The 25,568-nt window shown below is 39.0% G+C and overlaps 1 protein-coding gene across 5 annotated transcripts in view; it reads right to left on the reverse strand.

Annotated features, from left to right (window-relative positions):
- Positions 1-25,568, reverse strand: part of FNDC3B (fibronectin type III domain containing 3B) — a 399,472-nt gene that overhangs the window by 87,857 nt on the left and 286,047 nt on the right. For all 5 annotated transcript variants that reach the window (XM_066240652.1, XM_066240651.1, XM_066240650.1 and 2 more), the window contains exon 10: positions 2,608-2,746. In XM_066240652.1, the coding sequence (XP_066096749.1) occupies positions 2,608-2,746 (139 nt within the window). The remainder of the gene's footprint in view (positions 1-2,607; positions 2,747-25,568) is intronic.

Here is a 25,568-nt window from a genome sequence, read left to right on the forward strand (position 1 = left end):
GGAAGAACCAGAGGCCACGGACTGCAGGGTCCTGCCTTGAGCAGAAGGCAGCCTGGTCACTAGAGCTGATCAGAAGCCCAGCTCGCTGTTTGTCATGTGTGGTCTGATGGTTTGCTGCTTAATATCAATGTTTAATTTCTGTTCCAAGAATGGATGTGTGTGAAAAGTAAGTGGGAGAATATATGTAAATCAGCTACTAAACTACCTGTTCTTACAGGAGGCACTCAGTAAACAGCAGCTGTTGCTTTATTTTTGTTAATAAAACATCATCAGGGGTTCAGTAAATATTAGTTAAATTAATAAAGAACCTCTTCTTCTCCCTCTCCTTTCCTTCTTTCTTTCTTCTGAGTCATGATCTCTAAAGTCCCCAAACCCAGGCTTTGGTGAGAGCTGAGCTGCGAGTTTAGGCTTTGTGGTCTCTATTTGGGAGACAGGACAGGGATACATTTAAAGTCAAAATAATGAATAAAATTAAAGTTTTAGATGAAGAACCATTTCTACACTAAAAATTGCCTTTATAATGGCTCAAGCTGCAGAGAAATTGTTTTTCAGTCTCCTGCTCTAGCCACGAACACCAGCTTTGGGTTTGTTTCGCCCTGTCTCCTGCTCCTGGCTATCAAGAAGACATAGAGGGCCCTGAGCCCGCTTGTCTCTGTGGATTCAAGGACAGGGGGCAGCCAGAGCAGGGTCCCTAGTCCTTGTACCCACAGTTGAAACACAGTGATCAGGAAATCTATGCCAAGAACATTTAAATTAAAACTGAATTAGATCCAGGCCCTGGCCGGTTGGCTCAGTGGTAGAGCGTCGGCCCGGCGTGCAGGAGTCCCGGGTTCGATTCCCGGCCAGGGCACACAGGAGAAGCGCCCATCTGCTTCTCTACCCCTCCCCCTCTCCTTCCTCTCTCTCTCTCTCTCTCTTCTCCTCCCACAGCCAAGGCTCCATTGGAGCAAAGTTTGCCCGGGCGCTGAGGATGGCTCTGTGGCCTCTGCCTCAGGTGCTAGAATGGCTCTGATTGCGGCAGAGCGACGCCCCAAGATGGGCAGAGCATCGCCCCCTGGTGGGCATGACAGGTGGATCCTGGTCAGGCGCATGCGGGAGTCTGTCTGACTGCCTCCCCGTTTCCAGCTTCAGAAAAATACAAAAAACAAAACAAAAAAAACCCTGAATTAGATCCAGAACTTTCAAGTTTGTACATGACTGAATGGAACAGGATATTGTTTCTGGGTCACGATTAAATAAAAGGGAAAAAAGAAGTGAAATATTTTCCTCCTAATAAGAAAACTCTTCCCTCAAGTTCCTCGTCTACCTGAGACCTGAATGGCATCTGGTTTTAAGCAGAGCACGGGTCAGTGATTCCCAACTTCAGGGGTGTAAGACCAAGACCCGAGGCCCCTCTGGTAAGAAGATTTCCTATATTTTCCAAACAAAATGAATTAATTCTTTCCTTAATTAAAGATGTATTTACATATGCATATATGTAAATCTAGAACAAGTTTTAAAATGAATATATATACCCTAAGAAATTAAATAATGATGACCAATTGGGTGTTAAAATGGAAAAGGTGGGGAATCACTGACCTGGATTATCCCTGGAAGCCAAGAAGGAAAATACAATTGTTCAGATTCTGAGCCAGGTTAAACTTTGCCTTTGTCAAATAACACACTCAGTGCCAGCCACTGGCAATGAGAATGCAGCTGTCCACTGGAGAGAGGTCTGGGTAGCCTAGGCTTTGTTGCTAACCACTACACTCAACTGTTTTAATCAGTTTCCTAGATAAATTTGACCTTCTGATATGGGAAGAAAAAGACAAAGCAGTTCTTCACTAATAATGGATTTCACTAACCATCTTATATTTTCCACACATTAAGAGTTCTCCCCAAATACCATAAATCTTTAATCCCTACTTCTATAAATTTTGTATTTTAAACTATGTTTTTAAATATCCATAAATAAAAATAATTACTATAGCGATTAATAACATAATCTATTTTTTTTACAAATACACAACTATGACGAATAAGCTAATGAAAAAACGTTAAGAACCTGTCTTTGGCAAGAATTATTTGTAGCCAGTAAATTGATTTCATTAGCACTATTACATAATTTGCACTTTTAAAAGTAATTAAATTCTGACTGATAAGGCCTAATAAGTAAAAATTAATGAAACCGTAACAGTTCTGAATACTAAGCATCCTAGGCTGTTTTCAATAGTCAACACTTCAGAATCACCAGTAAAAGAAGCCAGCAGAGCAGTGAACCTATCTAAAAGTCTGCACAAACATTTCTTATTGTTCTCAGATGTTTATTGAAATGGGTTAGAAAGGGATGAAAACCATTGAAAATAATGAAATTTAGGTATCTTAAGTATGTATCACTTATAAAGTATTGCTCATGAAAGAAATTTACCAAATTTCCTTGCAAACAGAGCTAAAGCTTGGTTTTGTAGTCCCCTCTCCCCAACTTTCATAAACATGACAACTTTTAATTTCATAATAATTTATTTCATATACTTACTATGGAGGAAACCAAACACCAAACTGGAAATATGATAAATGTTTCAAGTGGCAACAGGCCTCAGACTATTCCTGCCACTCTGAGCTACCCACCTTCCACTGCAAGGTGAGGGAAGTTTTGCTTCTGTGCGCCAGCTTGGGGGGAAAGGGGCACTCGGGGGCGCAGCTGTGTGTGGTGAAGCTGACCGGCTCGGAGCAGGACCCCTTTACAGAATTGTACATGGCGTAGACCCTGAAAGAAAACAGACAAGTACAGTCAGGGACACTGGCCCATCACAGAAGACCAGGAGTTTCACAAAGGCTCTCCTCTAGGGCTTTCCATAGAGGGGCTGAACTTTCTGTACAGTCCATGCCATGACTCTTGTCCTTATCTGGTGGTCTGTACTGTCCTAACTATGGGCAGAACTTCCAGGGAATAATCACCCCAGCAGGCAGTGTGCCCCACTGTGTTCTCTCCTTCTGCCAATGGTAAGAGTTAACCAGTCCCATGTAAGATAGGGAAGGTCTACTGACTAAAAAAGACTATGTTAAATAGTAAAACATCCTTAATCCCCAGGAAGATCTCAAATACACATTCTAAAAACTAACATGTCACTCTCCAGTTAGTTGACTTTGTCTGGAAATAGGCAAAAAGGGTTGGTGGAAAGAAACAAGAAGCAGAGATGAGAGTCCAGAGGTTGGAGAGCCAGCACAGAAGCACAGACAGCAGGACAACTTTGAATAACACTGCACGTATTTAGGTAGAAGTACGGACATTGCCAACATAGAAACATAGTCCATGCTGCTGTCTCTCTAACTCAGCAAAAACAACATTCAGGTACAGTTTACTCATGTAAAGATTTAACTCCTGTACTTGGTGCCAAAATTAATGATGTACACTCTGCACATTAAAATGCGTGGCTCAGCAAACATATGTGCCTGATACCTCAGAGAAGTAGAAAAAAAAAGCACAAAATGTGCTATTATAAAACTACTTTCCTTTCAAACAGCATAAAATAGGCTTATGTTTATTTGTACCATCCTCCTTTCTACTTTTCACATTGGGCATTAAAACAATTTGAAAACATATTCTTTGAAAGACAATACACAACTTTCTGCCTAAAAAAGATGCAAGGATTAAGGTATTCAGAACTGAAAGACAGTTATCAAGCCCTTAATTCTTGTAACAACCCTTTTGGACTTCCCATTAAAGATAAGAAAATTCAGACTAGAAAAGTGAAGCAAATTTCCCAAAGGGAGGCAGCTAAAAAGTTGGATCAACTGTACTCAGCTATGGAAGTCTGGCTGCTACACTGTCCTGTCTGCTGTGCATACTCATCCTGCAATCAGTGTTTCTCTAAACATCCACAATCCATTTCCCCTCATCTACCCAATGGACAACAGTTACAGATAACAACATTATGGAATATGGATCCTAACTAGGTGTGTGGTTTGCAAAGTCCTTTCTCCTCAAAGTCCATCACAAGAGATTCACAGAGGCCATCCAGATCAAAAGTCTAAAAAACATACTGAGTGGGGAAAAAGTAGGTTTACAGTTGTGAGTACAAGATACACAATTTATTCTTGCATTATTATTTACCAATTAGTGTATTATTTGCCATACAGACAACTGTAAACCTCCTTCTGCCCTATTCTGCATAAGTAAAATCCTAAAAGATTAAATACATGTTTACTAGATATTTGACTTACTTATCTTAATAAGAGAACAGACACCATGACATTGATCCAAAGAATGCTTATCATTAAAATGCTCTCTAGGCCCTGGCCGGTTGGCTCAATGGTAGAGCGTCGGCCTGGCGTGCAGGAGTCTTGGGTTCAATTCCCAGCCAGGGCACACGGGAGAAGCTTCTCCACTCCTCCCCTCTCCTATCTCTCTCTTCCCCTCCTGCAGCCAAGGCTCCAGTGGAGCAAAGTTGGCCCAGATGCTGAGGACGGCTCTATGGCCTCCGCCTCGGGCACTAGAATGGCCCTGGTTGCAACAGAGCAATGCCCCAGGTGGGCAGAGCATCACCTCCCAGTGGGCTTGCCGGGTGGATCCTGGTCAGGTGATTGCGAGAGTCTGTCTCTCTGCCTCCCTGCTTCTCACTTCAGAAAAATACAAAACAAAACAAAATCTCTCTACCTGACCTGAAAGAAATGCTCTTTTTTATACTCACTATATATGCACACACATAGTAATATAAAACCATAGGGCAGATTGTGCAAGACCATTTCCATGTACCAGGAAAGGCTCACTGAGAGTTACTGAAAATGAACCATGGAGAGTTCCAGACAGGAAAGGGTTCCAGCATGAACTTCTGTGTATCAGAATTCTCCAACTGGTGGCTTACAGTTTGCAACTGACCCAAGATATGGGGGTGGGGGGAGGAGAGGTGATGCAAAATAGTACTTTCAGATATTAGAGCCAGCTATGAATTAAAAGATATAGGCAATGATCATCAGAAAAGAGACAAGCAGACATTATTCCTAATGTAAGACCATGTCACTAATTATAAAATCCTTGGCAGGAAAACTGAACTGGTATCTGATGAAGCCTCTTCACCACTTTATAGGAAACAGAGAGAACATATTAAGCAACACTATAGGGATACAATCAACCTACTTCAAACTGCAGAAAATTTACAGCCTTCTCAAAAAAAATTATTCCAATAAATGAATTGCCAAGGGAGTAAAAAGAGATGGGAAAATCTAGAGATTAAAATTTGCAAGACATTAGCCAAACAGAATATGTACACCATGTTTGAATTCCAATGACAATAACTGAAAAATGAAACCTCCAATTTTAGGACAACCAAAGAAATGAGATCAGTTTCCAGATTTTAAAAACATTAAAAAAATTATCATTTTTGTTTGTTTTGAATGGGCATGTGAAAATAGTAATGTGGTTTACAGGTGAAATAATATGATGTCTAGACTTTATTTCAAAATAACTGTGTGGGCAGGAAGGGGGAAATGACACTAAGAAAAAAAGAAGTTGGGTAATGGATCTATGACAGTTTACTAAAACTACTGTCTATTTTTTACTATATCTGAAATATTCTGAAATAAAAATTAAGCCAATGCTGAAAAACGCTTTGGAAACCTCTAATTTTAAGAAAGGAACCTCTGGCTTTTCTTAAAAACTAGAGGTTTGGCCTGACCAGGCAGTGGCGCAGTGGATAGAGCGTCGGACTGGGATGCCAAGGACCCAGGTTCGAGACCCTGAGGTCACCAGCTTGAGCGTGGGCTCATTTGGCTTGAGCAAAGCTCACCAGCTTGGACCCAAGGTCGCTGGCTCCAGCAAGAGGTTACTTGGTCTGCTGAAGTCCCGCGGTCAAGGCACATATGAGAAAGCAATCAATGAACAACTAAGGTGTCACAATGAAAAACTAATGATCGATGCTTCTCATCTCTCTCCATTCTTGTCTGTCTGTCCCTTTCTATCCCTCTCTGACTCTCTTTCTAAAGAAAAAAACAAAACAAAACTAGAGGTTCACCTGACCTGTGGTGGCGCAGTGGATAAAGTGTCGACCTGGAACGCTGAGGTCGCCAATTCGAAACCCTGGGCTTGCCCCGTCAAGGCACATATGGGAGTTGATGCTTCCAGTCCCCCCCCTCTCCCTCTCCCTGCCCCCTCTCCTCTAAAATAAATAAATAAATAAACAAATAAATAAAATTAAAAAAACAAAACAAAAAAAACTAGAGGTTCTAGCAACATTGAGCTGTATTCCTGAATGGCAGTAATGAGCGAAAGCTGAGAGCACCTCCCCCTTGAGAGGGGCAGATGCTGTGCAGGGTAGAGACCTCCCTTCTCCTCACTGTCTTTTCGGCCTGAGACTGTTTCCTGGCTGCCTGTTACCAGACCTACTGTGCTCTGAGGTTCCCAGTAGGTATCTCAGTCTGTAATATTAAGCATTTATGAATACCACTCTTGTAGGGCAGTTCCTAAATGTTTACAAAAACAGCTGGCACTAAAGATCCATCCAGACAACAGAAGAGAAGAAAAGGAGGCAGGGAAGGGCCTGCGCAGCACTATACAACTGTAGTTAGTTATCTGCAGAGGCTGGGATTCAGTTAAGTTCGTTCTCTCTTTTTAATGAGATCCATTATTAGAGCAGAGAAACCTGAGTGATGAAAGCTCCTGGCAGCTAGGTTTGGAGGGTGACAGATGGGATAAAAGACCTGAGGGCAGAAGGAGAAATCTAAAGTTGTTGAACATGGACAGTCCTATGGGGTTATTTTTCTTGTCTTTAAGCTCAAAGTATGTTACAGTTTGTTTATATTAAGAGTCAGTGTCTCTCCACAAAGGTAATCAGACCCATTTTATACGGCAATGTAAATGTGCTACAGACAGTACCAAAACTTTGACATGATATTTAAATACCATGATTACATCTGTCAGTTAAAACTGTTCAGTAAATAGGTAGCAACTAATAGTTTTTACTAATAACTTTTACATAAAAGAAAATTCTCTGAAAATGATGCTATATTTCCGAGAATACTGCCATCATGTTTCCACATGATGATGATGTGTTTTCTCTGAATAGCATCATGTGATAGGAAGAGTTGTGCAGCAGTTAGTTTCCTAGTTAAATAAGCCAGTGAACAGATCAGTTCTTCTGCACTGATCCCAGCAAAGAAAATTACATTTTTATAACAATATAATTAGTCTTGTGTTAGGTTTCTGCATTTGCTCCAGTTTACATACTGACTGTCAGGAAACAGGTGCTCTAAGAATTTCAGTAATTTGCTTCCAGCTTCTTACAGAACATCTGTAACATACTAGCAGCCACAGCTGCTGGTCAATAACATGTACTTCACAACTCTGCCCTGAGCTGGTCAGCCATATTTTTGGAAGTGTTTCATAACATAATTTTTCTGGGAAATGTTATTACATGATATCATCTCTGGGCAACTTCTTTGTCAAATTGTTTATGCCAATGACTGAAAAACTGCTTCAAACTTCATCACGAAATTGCTATCCATTCCATCACTCAAATTCCTGATTACTGTATCATTGATAAAAATATAAATTCTTGACTCCCACAGTAAATGGTTTACTTCAATGCCAGTATTAATTATAAAACTACCAATTAAAAGAGAAATGCTTTTCCTGTATATTATAAATATTTATTTGTATAAGTAATTGAATATATAAGTATTTATGCATAGATACTTATATGCTTCGGTATGAGTATTATAAAAATGTTTATTTATGCATATCTGTATGTATATATGCATTGGGCTTTCTCATTCCTCCAAAACATACACATATATGGTGCATGCAAACACATACACACACACTTGTGAACACACATGAGATTTTATATTGGTGGTTTTATGCAATACGTAATACAATATTCCATATGAAAGCACTGAATAAATATTCTTTGACAATTACAAATTGATTCCTTTTAAACATTCAAACAATACTAAACCAAGAAGAGCAAATCAGTGTAAGAACTGGTAGCTTTAATAAAAATTTAACCCAACAACTAAAATTTTGCAAATCAACATAATAGAGGAGTATTAACTTCTTCAGACACCAGGAGAAAAAAAAAGAATGGTTGACTAGATATGTAAGCAATGACACACACATCAATTTGTGGCAAGAAGTCTGAAGGATATAATTTTCCATGTGGACTCCGGCCTAAATGGCATGGCTAGTGCCGACCTAAACAGCCACAGACACGTGATTTGCAGCACTGTCTCCAGAATGCCATTTTAATAAATTATTTGCAATAACAGAAGATGGCAAGAAGTTAAGCACTGTTCTTGACAAGATATCGATGTCAAGTACCAGACAGGTCAGAACAGGGTGCCACAACTGAGGGACTGCTGCTTAAGGAACGGTTTACACGTGACTGGTAAATTCAGGCAACAATTCCACAAGGGAGGGGGAAAGGGAAAAGTGAGAAAAAGTATTATATAAAGAAACTGAGGAATCAGTGTGAAGGGAACAAAATCAGAATAGCAAAAACCAAAAGCAACAAGAAATGTAAGAACAGAAGCCCCAGGTAAGACTTCAGTAGTTGTTTGAGAAAGAAACCTTTCACTCTGCTGAAGAGTGATCTGAATGAAGACCTCGGCACACCTTCATCACAACGTGTATTAAAAACTGGAAAGAAAATGTAGGTTTGGCGATGCTAAAATAAACACATCCATTTTCATCACTGGCTCCACAGACGTCCACCAAGGCAACACTTTCCAAGTGGGTAACGCATAAAAAGGTTGTGAATATAACTGCTCCTTTTGCAACTGTACAGGAAAAGTATTCTTTTGTTGCTTCTGTTATGAATATTTAGTGAGAAATTTATTTTCACATAGCCTTTTGAGGCCTTATAGATGACTAATAAATTTAAAACTATGTATTTTGAAGTTACTGTGTTTGATAAAAGTTTACATTTCTGGAACTAAACTTTTGGGGATATTAATTGAACTTCACAATAAAAAGAGATTTTGCTCCTTTTTGTCAGTTCCAGGTATGGTGTATTTTTATCCTAATAAAATAGTGGTATGGTCAAACTACACACAGGTTCAAAGAACCTGCATCATGAAGCCTTTTTTCTTTTCAGAGTGTGGGAAACCTGCAACAGCCTTGTAAAAACAAAACAAACAAAAACCGTATTTATACACGTGACAGGTTAATAGTAGATTTGCATATATTTTGTTTGCTCTCAGATATTCTTTCTGAGGCTGGTATCATTTTTATCTTCATCGTATAAATGAGACCACAAGCCGCAGATGTGTCAATAGCTAGTCTAAGCATACACCTTTACTAAGTGACCAAGCCGTAATTCCAAAGTCCAAGTTCTCTCCATTACACATCATGCTGTATTGCCAAAGCAATTCAAGGCAGAGAGGCTAAATCTAAGTTAAGACTCTTCTCTAGCTTGAAAAATGGAAGACTGTTTAACAAAAGAGAACAAACGATCTATCCAGTCTGTGGACCAGACAAGGCAAAAGAGGACATTTGGACTGTAGACGTTTTTTTAGTAGATCATTCCTTTAAGCACACTGCTCACAGAGATAAGGGATCAGGGAACGTGCAGCTACTCCAGTGCTTCCAGCCTTCTGTCTACTGTATTTTCACCCAGGAAATATAAGTTGGTTTTGCATCTCTTTAGCATAATCTGAACAACTTTCTTTGACATGTGGTTTGATTTTCTGATTTCTTGTTTAATAAAAAAAATCAAATGCTTCTTTTTTTATCCCTTCATATTCACTTTGAAATATCCCCTAATTTTTGTGCGAAGAGATCACACATTTTCTCTCTCTCTGGCAGGCAGAGAGCTAGACCAAATAATTGTTGGTGATGCATTGAGATACACATGTGGTATCATGCATGTGTCATATATGTCACAGTGTGCAGACCCAGATATGTCAAGAGGGAATCTGGATCCATGGCCTCTAGATGGTAAACACCTCATGCTTCTATTCCTTTTGGGGAATCCATTAATTATTCCTCTTATCTGCCTAGAAGTTCAAGGTATTCTAAAGAGAAGCCTGACCTGTGGTGACGTACTGAATAAAGCATCGACCTGAAACACTGAGGTTGTCAGTTCAAATCCCTGAGCTTACTTGGTAAAGGCACATATGGGAGTTGATGCTTCCTGCTCCTCCCCTCCTTCTCTTTCTCTCTCTCCCTCTCTCAAAATGAACAAATAAAATCTTAAAAAAATAAAAGAAGAAGAAATGAAGAGAAGATTCCAAGATGGTGACGGAGTAGGCGCACATTCCAACTGCCACCTCCTAGGACCAAACTGGATTACAATTTAATTTAAGAACAATTATCTTGAAAAATCAACTTTGGCCTAACAAAGAGGAGTCTATAACCAAGTATAAAAGAAGAAGCCACATGGAGACTGGTAGGAAGGGCGGAGACACGGGAAGTGCTGCCCCGCTCCCAGGGGCCAGTGGGGATGAGGGTCTGTAGGGACTCTCACTGCAGGGAGGGTTGCCCTGAGAGCCTGAGAGGTGTGTATGCTCAGCCCCCAGCCTAGAGCCCCAGAGCCTAGAACAGGTTTCCACACAGCATTTGGATGTGAAAAGAGCAGGGTTTCTGTCTGCAAGAAAGATACGGAGCTATTGGAAATGCATGCTCCATCTTAAAGGGCCAGCAAAAAAAATCTTGTTCACAGCCACTTATTCAGGGTTCTGGTGGAGGGAGGGCTGAGAGGACTAGAGTTGCATTAGGAGAGTGTAAAGTTGGAGGCCCAGGGACAGACACTGTGGGGAAAGGTCAATGGAACCCCTGTGCTGAGTATTCTCCAATACCACAGTCGCCATCTTTCTTGCATAGAGCAGTCCCCTCTGAGCAGCACCAGCCTGGGGAAAAGCAACTGCTCTGCCCTCAGGAGTCTCTCCGGCCCCAATCATGGAGACTGGGTCGTACTGAGAAGCCAGGAAGCAGGGTATACATCAGTGATTCAGTTTTCTGGTGTTGAGGCTGGAGCTTACCCCACTTCCCCTATGCTCCTGAGTCAAAGACTGATAATTCCGCTTCACGGGAGACTCAGTAGAAACTTTCCTGACTGCAGGCAGACCACACCTCTGTGTCTCAGAGGTCACACCCTACTGAGGACTGTGAAATAAGTCTGGACAGACTGACACCTGGGCCGAGGGGTGGAGCCACAGCCATCACTCTTCCTAATCCCTGAATTGCTACAGGCTCTAGACTCTACCAGAGCTGTTTTCAGTGTCCAAGCCCAACAAGCAGCCAGCAGACAGAGGCTGCAGGAGGCAAGACTGAGGAAACACTGGCCTTTTAAGCAGACCTTCCCGCAGGCCCTGTACAAATAAAAACCAGCCTAGGTGTGCAGTTTAGTATTTCCATGTGCACCTGGGCCCAGCAGAGGCAGCCACAAACTCTGGATTGCTTGTAGCTCCAAGAACCTTGCTGGAGGTCAGTCACGGGCAGTGTCTTCCACTGTTCTGAGCAAGATTCCTGCCAGAGTGGCCCAGGACTGAAACATCCAGTGGCCAGCTGTGGAGAGCATCAGTTCAGGACATAACAACTCTTGCTACAGTAGTATCCTAAGGAACAGCTCCTCACACTGGGCCCAGCTGAGGTGAGTTCCAGTCTCTGTGATCAGCACTGGCACAGTGGCTCATGTACATTGATTATGGTGCAGCTTCACAGTCAGAATGCCGGGGTGCTCAATATCCTGCCCTGCTGGGCTAGATTCCACAGGGGAGAGGGAGAGAGGCTTGGAGCATGGTCATTTAAAGTGTGGGTCCCTCTGAGCCTATTGTTGCATCTGGTCAATGGGCTTTGCCCCTTTCTGAGGGGGCACAGTCAGGACTAGGACAGGACTCTCTCAGTCTTCCTCCCTGAAAACAGGGTCTCACCAGCTGTAATAACTTCTGCAGAGGGGACTGTCAGCCTCACTCAATCTGAACTTGCTGCTCACCTTGTTGGGGAGAAATAAAATTTGAGTATCTGGCAGAAGCTGAGGGATTAGCTCAGGAGTCCCCAAACTACAGCCCGCGGGCCACATGCAGCCCCCTGAGGCCATTTATCCAGCCCCCACCGCACTTCTGGAAGGGGCACCTCTTTCACTGGTGGTCAGTGAGAGGAGCACAGTATGTGGCAGCGCCACAAAGCGCGGCATCGCTCACGTACAGTACTACTTCCAGTGACGTGGGACGCAGGCCTCACGGCTCCGGAAGCGGGTCATATCATTTGTTACGGCTAGCAGTGATAAATATGGAACTGGACATTGACCATCTCATTAGCCAAAAGCAGGCTTATATTTCCCAATGAAATACTGGTCAGTTTGTTGATTTAAATTTATTTGTTCTTTATTTTAAATATTTTATTTGTTCCCGTTTTGTTTTTCTACTTTAAAATAAGATACGTGCAGTGTACATAGGGATTTGTTCATAGTTTTTTTTATAGTCTGGCCCTCCAACAGTCTGAGAGACAGTGAACTGGCCCCCTGTATAAAAGTTTGGGGACCCCTGGATTAGCCTTTGGAGTAGGGGCCACATTTGCTATACTGAGCTCCTGTCCAAGAGACCCCTGAAGTAGGGGGTCCCACTAACGTTGTATTCCCACCATCAGCTGCCCTCACCCAACAAGCTTGCAACCTTAGAGGAGTTGGTTAGCTGAGGCCAGTGTGAGCCCACACTACACTCTTTCAACAGAGGACTCTGTGGGAAGATCATACAATTGCAAGAGGAAGTGGAGCAGCTGAAAAGAGGCGGCAAATATGACGAAGCTTGGAGCTTTTATGAAGCTGCTGTCATCTCTAGCAGGAAGTATACACAGGTAGGCCCCTCCCACATTACCTAGGCACAGAAAATGCAGACACAAACAATGAAAAGAGCAGTAGCTGTAGACAGGTAGCACACAGCAGGTTACAAACAACAGCAGATGGCAACCCAAGAAGACCTAGAACTAATAAAACTGGTAGTGGGTGGCAGAGAGCATCAACCCTAGATTCACCCAGCTACATAAGCAGCCTGCCCAAAGGAGGAGTCCCACAGGCACCAGACACTGCGGAGAACAAATAAGCCCAACAGGACAGATACTGGACAGTATCTAATACACACAATCCAGATTGACATTTAGAGCCAGCCAGCCTGAAAGGATAACCGTACACACAAAAGTACCAACTGCATTCAATACTCACAGACAACAGGAGGGAAAATAGTACCCTCAAGAAGCATTCCGAGAACAAAGATAACAGGTGGCCTGGAGGTCAGTACCACCGAGCCAATCTTCCTCATAAAGACACCACAAAATTTTTTAGGTCAGACAACTCAGACAGCGCTACCTAACACACAGATGAAATGGGCAAACACAGAAATGTGACCAAATAAATCAACAAGAGAAATCTCCAGAAAAAGTACTAAATGAAATTAAAGAAACCAAACTATCAAATGCAGATTTTAAAATAATGATTTATAGGATGCTCAAGGATCTTAGAGCAACAATGGATGGTAATAATGAGCATTTAAATAAAGACATAGCAAGCATCAAAAAGGACACTGAAATCATGAAAGAGAACCATTTGGAAATGACAAATACAATATCAGAAATGAACACTGCACTAGAAGAAATCAACAGCAGGCTGGATGAAGCAGAGGATCGAATCAGAGATTTAGGAGACAACAAACATAAGCACACAGTACAGCGGCAAAACAAAAACAGGCGCAAAAAGACTGAGGAAACTCTAAGAGTCCTCTGTGACAACATGAAGAGAAACAACATCCTCATCAAAGGGGTTCCTGAAGGAGAAGAGAATAAACAAGGGATAGAAAACCTGTTTGAAGAAATCATAGCTGAAAATTTCTCAAAACTGATGGAGGAAAAAGTCACACAAGTTCAAGAAGCACAGACTTCCATTAAAGAGGAACCCAAGGAGGCCTACACCAAGACACATCATAATTAAAATGTCAAAGTTAACAGACAAAGAATACTAAAAGCTATAAGAGAAAAGCAGTCAATTACCTACAGAGGAACCCCCATAAGGATAACATCCGACTTCTCAACAGAAATACTTGAGGGCAGAAGGTTCAGCAAGAAATATTCAAAGTCATGCAAAACAAGAACCTAAAACCAAGACTTCTTTATCCAGAAAGGCTTTTGCTTAAAATTTAAGGAGAAATAAAGAGCTTCCCAGACAAAAAAGACTCAAGGAATTCATTATAACCAAACCAGTATTGCAGGAAATGTTAATGGGCCTGCTATAAAAAGAGTAAAGGAAAAATAAAAATTGAGAAAAAGAAGAATGTAGATTTAAAGAATAAAATGGCAATAAATAAGTATATGTCAATAATAATCTTAAATGTAAATGGATTAAATGCTCCAATCAAAAGACATGGGGTAGCTGCATGGATAGGAAAACAGGACCCATACATATGCTGTCTACAAGAGACCCACCTCAGAAGCAAAGATACACATAGACTAAAAGTGAAGGGATGGAAAAAAGTATTTCATGCAAATGGAAATGAAAAGAAAAGCTGGGGTAGCAATACTTATATCTGACAAAATAGACTTTAAAACAAAGGCTATAGTAAGGAATAAAGAAGATCACTACATAATAAAAAAGGGAGCAATTCAAAAGAAGGATATAACCATTGTAAATATTTATGCACCTAATATCAGAGCACCTAAATATATAAAGCAGATTTTATAGACATAAAAGGCAAGATCAACAGCAATACTATAATAGTAGGGGATTTTGATACCTCACTAACATCAGTGAACAAATCCTCCACACAGAAAATTAACAAAGAAATAGTAGCCTTAAATGACACACTAGATCAACTGGATTTAAATGATAGCTTCAAAACTATTCACCCCAAAGCAGCAGAATATATATTCTTTTCAAGTGCTTACGGTACATTCTCCAGGACAGACCATGTGTTAGAACATCAAACAAGTCTCAATATATTTAAGAAGACTGGAATCATATCAAGCATCTTCTCTGATCACAATGGCATGAAACAAGAAATCAACTACAATAGAAAAACTGAGACAGAAATAGCAGCATGAAAGATACTTCTCATCTCTCACCTTGAAATTTCAACAACTTCTACAACTATATGCAGAGAAAAAACCCAGATGAAACAAATATACACACACTGGATACACAAAGGTATTATCGTGCAAGAAGGCAGGCCAAAGCACAGAAGAAAAAATATACCAGAGACCTGAGTCTTTCTCCTTCCTCACGGACCTGAGGGAGGGAGGCCTTGTTTGTGCAGGCTTTGTCTCAGTCCAGGAGGTACCAGGAGGAGAGTCTGGGGGGAAGGAGCAGAGACAGGGGTGATGACCAAGAACAGGGAGCACGGCTGTTTACCGGCGTCTGCCGCACCTGTGATTGCAGGGCTGGATGGGGTGCACTCAAAGTAAGTGGCAAGCTTCCAGGAAATGCAGATAAATAGCTTGTGTAGATCGGGGTACGCTTGATCTGCCTGCCCAACAGGCACAATTTAGCTCTGTGGTGCCAGACACACTTGATCTGGGATCTGCGCACCACCGGCTCTGAAGCTCAGGCACCAGCTTGCTGGAGGGAGTTTAGCATGTGTGGGCAGGAAGTCCCTGATTTGTAAACTCTGCTGCAGCTGCTCCTGCAGCTCAGGGACACTGGCTTGTGGCAAGCACCCCTGCCCAGCTCAAGGCTATGGTTGGAGTAATCGGAGTAGGGACGAGACTGTGTCACCCCAGCCTCCCGGTTCCTCACTAGTCCCCTTCCTGTGAGAACAACGATGGTGGTGGACACCCCTCCACCAGGTATCCATGCTGTTCTCTCCTGCGAGAAGTGCGAGCACCGAATACAAGATCCCCAGCTCTGCAGGGACACTGGGGAGTCCCTGGAGGACTCCTGATTGGCAAAGCCCTAGGAACAAGCCCATCCTACCAAGGAGACGACACTGCTTGCATCATTACAAAGGTGACAGCTAAGCCTTAGGAGAACACCCAAGAATCTTGCAGAGGCAAATCTTATAGTGCAGCGCCCCTGTCAGAAAAAAGAATAATGATCCCTTATTGGGGTTGTTAACAATACCACCCACAAACGCCATCAAGGAAAAAGAAATCAAATATGGATATACAAGACAGAGATGTAGCTCAGATAGATGATGAAAAATTTCCAGGAAAAAAATCTCAATTACATGAAAACCTTGGAGCTTAATGACAGAGAATTCAAAATTGAAGCTCTAAAAATGCTCAATAAGATACAAGAAAACACTGAAAGGGAATTTAGTGAACTCAAAAAACAACTTAATGAACAAAAAGAGTACTTCACCAAGGAAATTGAAATGATAAAAAAAGAACCAAACAGAGATGAAAAGCTCAATACATGAACTAAAAAATGAGGTAACAAGTTTAGCCAATAGAACAACCCAGATAGAAGAAAGAATCATTGACACTGAAGACAGGCAACTAGAGATACCACAAAAAGAAGAAGAGAGAGACTCACAAATTTAAAAAAATAAGAAAGCTCTACAGGAATTGTTAGACTCCATCAGGAAGAGCAATATAAGAATAATCAGTATATTAGGAAGAATAAGAGAGGGAAAAGGGAATGGAGAACATATTGAAACAAATAATCAATGAGAACTTTCCAAAAAGGTGGAAAGAGAGCCTCAAATCTAAGAAGCAAACAGACCACCAAGTTACCTTAACCCAAATAGACCTACTCCAAGGCACATCGTAATGAGATTATCACAAATCAATGACAAAGAAAGAATCCTCAAGGCAGCTAAGGAGAAGAAGGATATAACATATAAAGAAATGCCAATTAAGCTATTAGATTTCTCAGCAGAAACTCTACAAGCCAGAAGAGAGTGGACTACAACATTTAAAGTACTGAAAGAAAGGAACTACCAACCAAGAATACTATATCCATCAAAGCTATCTTTCAAATATGAAGGGGAAGTGAAAACATTTACAGACATACAGAAGCTGAGGGGATTTATCACCAGAAAACCCCCAATACAGGAAATATTAAAGGGGTTATCCAACCAGATAGTTACAAAGAACAAAACAAGACAAAATTACAGGCAAAAACTTTAACAAAACCACAAAAAAAGAATAATCTGTGACAACAATAACATAAAAGGGAAGAGGATAAAGATCAGCAGTAACAAAGGAGGACAGAGTGCAGAAGCACTCATGAGATAATGAACTCTAATAAATATAATCATTTTTCTTCTAATAACCTAATGATAACCACTCCTGAAAATGCCACTACTGAAACACATAGCTTAAAAAAAGAAGAAACAAAAGATAGAAGAATGGAATATCACCAAACAAAAACAAATGGCAAAAGAACAAAAAAGAAGAACCAAATAAGACATTAAAGCTATCAGAAAGCAGTATATAAAATGGCAATAGGAAATCCTCAAGTGTCAATAATTACACTAAATGTAGATGGATTGAACTGACCAATAAAGAGGCACAGAGTAGCAGACTGAATCAAGAAGCAAAACCCAACAATATGCTGCCTTCAAGATATACATCTAAGCTACAAGGATATTAAATAGATTCAAAGTGAAAGGTTGGAAAATGATTCTCCAAGCAAAAAATAATCAAAGAAAAGCAGGAGTAGCTATACTCATATCTGACAATGCTGACTACAAGACAACAAAGGTAACTAGAGACAAGAATGGACATTTCATAATGATAAAGGGGACACTGTATCAAGAAGACACAACACTCCTTAATATACATACACCAAACCAAGAAGCACCAAAATATATAAGAAAACTACTCTAAAAGTGCAAACCAAAAAAAAACATAATCATACTTGGAGACCTCAATACACCATTGATGGCTTTAAATTGTTCATCCCTACAGAAAATCAATAAAGAAATATCAGCCTTAAATGAAACACTAGAACAAATGGGCATAATGGACATCTGTAGGACATTACATCCCAAATGTCAGAGTATACATTTTTCTCCAGTGTATATGGAACATTCTCTAGAATAGACCATATGCTGGGCCCAAAAACTAACACCAACAAATTCAGAAAGATTGAAATTATACCAAGCATATTCTCTGACCATAAGGCTTGGAAACTACAATTCAACTGCAAACAAGAAGTAAACACACCCACAACAATGTGGAAATTAAATAATATAGTTCTAAAAAATGAATGGGTCAAAGAAGAAATAAGAGACCAAAAGATATACACAGACAAATGAAAATGACAACATGACATATTAGAATCTCTGGGATGCAGCAAAGCAGTAATAAGAGGGAAGTTCATATCATTACATGCTTATATAATAAAGCAAGAGAGAGCCCAAGTAAACAATCTAACATCACATCTTAAGGAATTAGAAAAGAAGAACAAAGGCAAACCAAAACCAGCAGAAAAAAGGAAATAATAAAAATTAGAGCAGAAATAAATGAAATAGAGAACAGAAAAACTATAGAAAAAATTGATACAACAAAGAGCTGTTTCTTTGAAAAGATCAATAAAATTGACAAACCCCTGGCAAGACTCACTAAGGACAAAAGAGAAAAGACTCATACAAACAAAATCCAAAATGAAAGAGGAGAAATTACCACAGATCTCATAGATATACAAAAGATTATCGCAGAATACTATAAAAAATTATATGTCACCAAATTCAACAATCTAAAGAAATGGATAAACTCCTAGAACAATACAATCTTCCTACACTGAACACCGAAGAAGCAGAAAGCCTAAATAGACTGAAAAGCAGGGAGGAAATAGAAACAACTATCAAAAACCTCCCCAAAAATAAAACTCCGGGGCCAGATGGATACACTAGTAAGTTCTACCAAACATTCAAAGAATTGGTTCCTATACCTCTCAGTCTTTCAAATAATTGAAGAAGCAATACTTCCAAACACATTTTATGAGGCCAACATATACCTCATACCAAAACCTGGTACAGACAACACAACAAAAGAAAACTACAGACCAATATCTCTAATAAATTCATATGCTAAAATAATGAACAAAATACTCAAAAAAATAATTCATCATGATCCAGTGGTATTCATACCAGAAACACAAGGATGGTTCAACATAAGTAAAATGATAATGTAATACACCACATAAACAAAACAAAGAACAAAAACCATATGATCCTATCAATACATGAAAAGGCATTCGATAAAATACAAAATTCTTTTGTTTGAAACACTCAACAAAATGGGTATAGAAGGAAAATACCTCAACATAATAAAGGCCATTTATGACAAACCATCAGCTAACATCATACTTAATAGTAAAAAACTAAAAAGTTTTCCTCTAAGATCAGGAACAAGACAAGGTTGCACACTCTCTCCACTCCTATTCAACATAGTGCTGGAATTTCTAGCCAGAGCAATCATACAAAAGAAAGAAATAAAAAGCATGCATATCGGGAAAGAAGAAGTTATGGTTTCACTTTTTGCAGATGACATGATCCTGTATATAAAAAACCACAAAGACTCTATAGAAAAGCTATTAGAAACAAAAAACCAATACAGTAAGGTTGTAGGATACAAAATTAATATACAGAAGTCTATTGCTTTCTTTTATGCCAACAATGAAACCTCTGAAAAAGAACTAATAAAAAAATAATCCTTTTACAGCAACAATAAAATAAAATAAAATACCTAGGAATAAACATAACAAAGAATGGAAAGGACCTATATACTGAAAACTACAAAGCATTATTAAAGTAAATTGAAAAAGACAAAATAAAATGAAAAAATATTCCTTACTCATGGATAGGAAGAATAAATAGAGTTAAAATGGCCATATTACCCAAAGCAATATACAAATGTAATGCAATTCCCATCAAAATGCCAAGGTCATTCTTTTAAAGAAATGAAACAAAAAATCATCAGGTTTATATGGAACGATAAAAACCTTGAATATCCAAAGTAATCCTAAGGAAAAAAATGAGGCAGGAGGTATTAGAATACCTAACTTCAAACTATACTACAGAACCACGACAATCAAAACAGTGTGGTACTGGCAGAAAAATACACACACAGACCAATGGAACAGAATAGAGAGCCCAGAAATAAAACCACATATATAGGGTCAAATCATCTTTGATAAAGGAGCCAAAAACACACAATGGAGAAAAGAAAGCCTCTTCAATAAATGATGCTGGGAAAATTGGAAAACCACATTCAAAAGAATGTAATTTGACTACAGTTTATTTCCTTGCACAAAAATTAATACAAAATGGATCAAAGACCTAAATATAAGATCTGAAACAATAAATTACATAGAAGAAAACATAGGTACTAAACTCATGGACCTTGGCCATAAAGAACATTTTAAGAATTTGACTCTAAAGGCAAGGGAAGTAAAGGCAAAAATAAATGAATGGGACTACATCAGACTAAGAAGCTTCTGCACAGCAAAAGAAACTGTCAACAAAACAAATAGGCCACCAACTAAATAGGAGATGGTATTTTCAAACAACAGCTCAGATAACGGGCTAGTAGCCAAAATATGTAAAGAACTCACAAAACTCAGAAACAAATAAACAAACAATCCAATAAAAAAGTGGGAAGAGGACATGAATAAATACTTCTCCCAAGATGAAATACAAATAGCCAACATATATATGAAAAGATGCTCATCTTCATTAGCTATTCGAGAAATGCAAATCAAAACTACAATGAGATACGACCTCATACCTGTTAGATTAGCTATTATTAGCAAGACAGGTAATAACAAGTGGTAGAGAGGCTGTGGAGAAAAAGGAACCCTCATCCACTGTTGGTGGGAATGTAAATTAGTACAACCACTATGGAAGAAAGTATGGTGGTTCCTCAAAAAATTAAAAATAGAACTACCATATGACCCAGCAATCCCTCTACTGGGTATATACCCCCAAACTCGAAAACATGAGTACAAAAGGACACATGTACCCCCATGTTCATCGCAGCATTGTTCATGGTCACCAAGATATGGAAACAGCAGAAATGCCTTTCAATAGAGGATTGGATAAAGAAGATGTGGTACATATATACTATGGAGATTCCCCAAAAAATTAAAAATCGAACTGCCCTTTTACCCAGCTATACCACTTTTAAGAATATACCCCAAGAACACCATAGCACTTTCTGAAAAGAAGACATGCACCCCCATGTTTATGGCAGCATTGTTCACAATAGCGAAGATCTGGAAACAGCCCAAGTGTCCGTCAGTGAACAAGTGGATTAAAAAGCTTTGGTACATATACACTATGGAATACTACTCAGCCATAAGAAATGAAGACATAGTATCATTTACGACAATATGGGTAGACCTTGACAACATTATACTGAGTGAAATAAGTAAAACAGAAAAAGCTAAGAACTGTATAATTCCATTTATAGGTGGGACACAAAATTGAGACTCATGGACATGGACAAAAGTGCAGTGGTTACTAGGGGGAAGGGAAGGGTGGACAGGAAGGGGGGGGCCTAAAGAGAAACAAAATATAGGGTGACAGAAGATGATCTGACTTTGGGTGATGGGTATACAGCATAATTGACTGTTCAAATGATGTGGAGATTTTTTATCAAAATCTATGTACTCTGGTTGACCAATATCACCCTGTTAAATATAAATGTCTAAATAATAATAATAATAAAACTAAAAAGAAAAGGAAAACTGAAAAACTTTCAAACACTTGCAGGCTAAATAGCATGTTATTAAATAATAAATGGGTTAATAATGAATCAAGGGAGAAATAAAAAATTTCAATGAAACAAATTAAAATGAATATACAAAAACTCAAAATTTATGGGACACAGCAAAAGCGGTTCTGAGAGGGAAGTTCACAGCATTACAGGCATACCTTAAAAAGCAAGAAAAAGCTCAAACAACCCTTCATCTAAAACAATTAGAAAAAAACAACAAATAAAGCCCAGAGAAAGTAGATGAAAGGAAATAATAAAGATCAGAGTTGAAATAAATGACATAGATGCTAAAAAAAAGCAATACAAAAGACCAATCGAACCAAGAGCTGGTTCTTTGAAAAGGTAGACAAGACTGATGAACCTTCCAGACTTATCAAGAAAAAACGAGAGAGGACTCAAATAAATAAAATTAGAAATGAAAGTGGAGAAGTAACAACTGACACCGCAGAAATACAAAGGATTGGAATAAAATACTATGAAGGTCTATATGTCAAAGAATTGGGTAACCTAAGTGAAATGCATAAATTCCTAGAAACATACAATTTCCTGAAACTCTATGATAGTGAGGCTTTTTATAAAAACCGCCCACTTTTGCAGTGCTCATAGACCTGGTCCCTCCTGCCCACTAGTGGGCGTTCCAGCTTTCATGGTGGGCGGCAGCGGAGCAACCATGGCGCCGCGACTGGCCCACCAGGAAAGCTGGAACACCCAATAGTGGGCATGAGGGACCAGGTCCACGAGCACTGCAAAAGTGGGTGGTTTTTATAAAAAGGTTTACCATCATGGATCTAGAAGAATCAGAAAACCTAAACAGACTGATTATGACAAATGAAATTGAAACACAGTAATCAAAAAACTCCCAGCAAACAAACTCCTGGTCTGGATGGCTTCACAGGCAAATTTTATGAAACATTCAAAGAAAAACTAACACTATCCTTCTCAAGCTATTTCAAAACATTCAAGGAGAGAGAAGACTTCCAAGCTCGTTTTATGAGGCAATGATTATCCTCATTTCAAAACCAGGTAAAGACACTACAAAGAAAGAAAACTATAGGTCAATATCCCTGATAAACATAGATGCTAAAATTCTCAACAAAATATTAGCAAACTGGATCCAGCAATACGTTAAAAAAAAATCATACATCATGATGAAGTGGGATTCATTCCGGGGAGGCAATGCTAGTACAATATTTGCAAATCAATAAATGTGACCCATCACATTAACAAAAGGAAGAATAAAAATCACATTGTTTTATCAATAGATGCAAAAAAAGCATTTGATAAAATCCAGCAGTCATTTATGATCAAAACTCTGAGCAAAGTAAGAATATAGGAAACATACGTCAACACAATAAAAGCCATCTATGACAAACAGCCAACACCATACTCAATGGGTAAAAATTAAAAGCAATCTCCTTAAGATCAAGAACAAGGCAGGGGTGCCCTCTTTCACCACTCTTATTCAACATAATTCTGGAAGTCCTAGCCACAGCAATCAGAGAAGAAGAAGAAATAAAAGGCATCCAAACTGGAAAAGAAGCAAAACTATTATTATTTACTGATGACTTGATACTGTACATAGAAAACCTTAAAGTCTCAGTCAAAAAACTATTAGACATGATAAATGAATTTAGCATATGGCAGGATATAAAATTAATATTAAAAAATCAGTGGCATTTTTATACACCAACAATAAACTGTCTGAAAGAGAAATTAAGGAAACAATCCCCTTCACTATTGCAACAAAGAAATTAAGAACCTAGGAGTAAATTTAACAAAGGAGGTAAAGGACTTGTACTCAAAAAATTATAAGACATTGAAAAAAGAAATCAAAGACGATACAAACAAATGGAAGCATATATGATGTTCATGGACAGAAATAAACATCATTAAAATGTCTATATTACTCAAAGCAATCTATCAATCCAATGCAACTCCTATTAAAATAGCAATGGCACACTTCAAAGATATAGAAAGAATATTCCAAAAATTTATATGAACCAAAATAAAACACAAATAGCCTCAGCAATCTTGAATATGAAGAATAAAGTGGGAGATATTACATTTCCTGATATCAAGTTATACTACAAGGCCATTGTACTCAAAACAGCTTGGTACTGGCATAAGAACAGGCAGATCAATGAAACAGAACAGAGAATCCAGAAATAAACCCATGCCTTTATGGTCAATTGATATTTGACAAAGTAGGTAAGAGCATACAATGGAGTAAAGACAGTCTCTTTTATAATTGGTGTTGGGAAGATTGAACAGCTACCTGCAAAAAAATGAAACTAGACCACTAACTTACACCACTCAAAAAAATAAACTCAAAATGGTTAAAAGAGTTAAATCTAAGTTGCAAAATCATAAACATCTTGGAAGAAAACATAGGCAGTAAACTTTCCGGTATCTCTCGTAGTAATATTTTTGTAGATTTCTCTTCACAGGCAAGTGAAGTAAAGGACAGGATGAACAAATGGGACTGTATCAAACTAAAACTCTTTTGTCCAGCAAAAGACATCATGAACAAAATAAAAAGACAACCCACACAATGGGAGAACATATTCGCCAATACATTTTTAATAACCAAAATTTATAAAGAACTTCTGAAGCTCATCTCCAGGAAGGTAAACGATCCAATTAAAAAATGGGCAAAAGAACTGAACAGACACTTCTCCAAAGAAGACATACAGATAGCCAACAGGCATATGAAAAATGTTTGATGTCACTAATCATCAAAGAAATGCAAATTAAAACCACAATGAGATACCACCTCACACCTGTCAGAATGGCGTTTATTAACAAATCAACACAGAATAAGTGCTGGCGAGGATGTGGAGAAAAGGGAACTCTCCTGCACTGCTGGTGTAAATGCAGAGCTGTGCAGCCCCTGTGGAAAACAGTATGGTGTTTCCTCAAAATATTAAAAGTGGACCTGGCTTTCAATCCAGCTATTCCACTTTTAGGAATATTTCCTAAGAATCCCAAAACACTGATTCAACACATATTTATTGCAGCATTGTTTACAACAGTCTAGATCTGGAAACAGCCCAAGTGACCATCAGTGGGCGAGTGGATTAAAAAGCTGTGGTACACAATGAAATACTACACGGCCACGAAGAAGGAAATCTTACCTTTTGCGATGACATGGATGGACCAGAAGATTATTATGCTAAGTGAAATAAGCCAGGCAAAGAAAGACAAATATCATATGATCTCACTAATTTGTAGAATCTAATCAACAAAGTGAACTGAGGAACAGAATCGAGGCAGAGGCAGGGTCACAGCGAGCAGAGGGACAGCTGTCAGAGGGGAGGGGGCTGAGGGGGCTGAGGGGGATGGACTCAGAGAAGATGAAGGGATTAGTAAAATTATAAATACATACAAATAGATACACATAACAGGATAGCAAATCCCAGAGAGAAGGGGGGAGGGAGTTAGAAGAAGGGGGGCAAAGAGGGTGTAATGGGGGGCATGGGGGTGAGGGTGAAGGTGTTATATTGGGTGGGACACTTGAATCCATGTTAACACAATAAATTAAAATTAATTTAAAAAAAGAAATGAAGGCAAACAATAGACAGGACAGTACATAAAGGGCCAACTCTTTATGACATTTAAATTTGTTTAAAAAGATACTCTCAACTCAGGATTGACTAGGAAATTAATAAAAGTAAACCTTAGTAAAGCTATAAGAATAATCTGTTAAAAGATGGAGAAAAAAATGAAACACATATTAATGGTGACAATGACTAACAGAGAACATTTACATGGCTCTATATGGTGTTACATTTTCTAGTAAACCATTAAATTGACCATTTGACAGAATGATTAAGCTATTTCTTTTATCATCCCAGCTTTACGAATTATACAGATCTTTTTGTTTGTACAGACTATGTAAAAACTTCACTATGTTTAGGCTAAAGCTAATTGACTCAAACCCCAAAAGTTT

This window comes from Saccopteryx bilineata, chromosome 8 (genome assembly GCF_036850765.1).
Source record: "Saccopteryx bilineata isolate mSacBil1 chromosome 8, mSacBil1_pri_phased_curated, whole genome shotgun sequence".
Lineage (NCBI taxonomy): Eukaryota > Metazoa > Chordata > Mammalia > Chiroptera > Emballonuridae > Saccopteryx > Saccopteryx bilineata.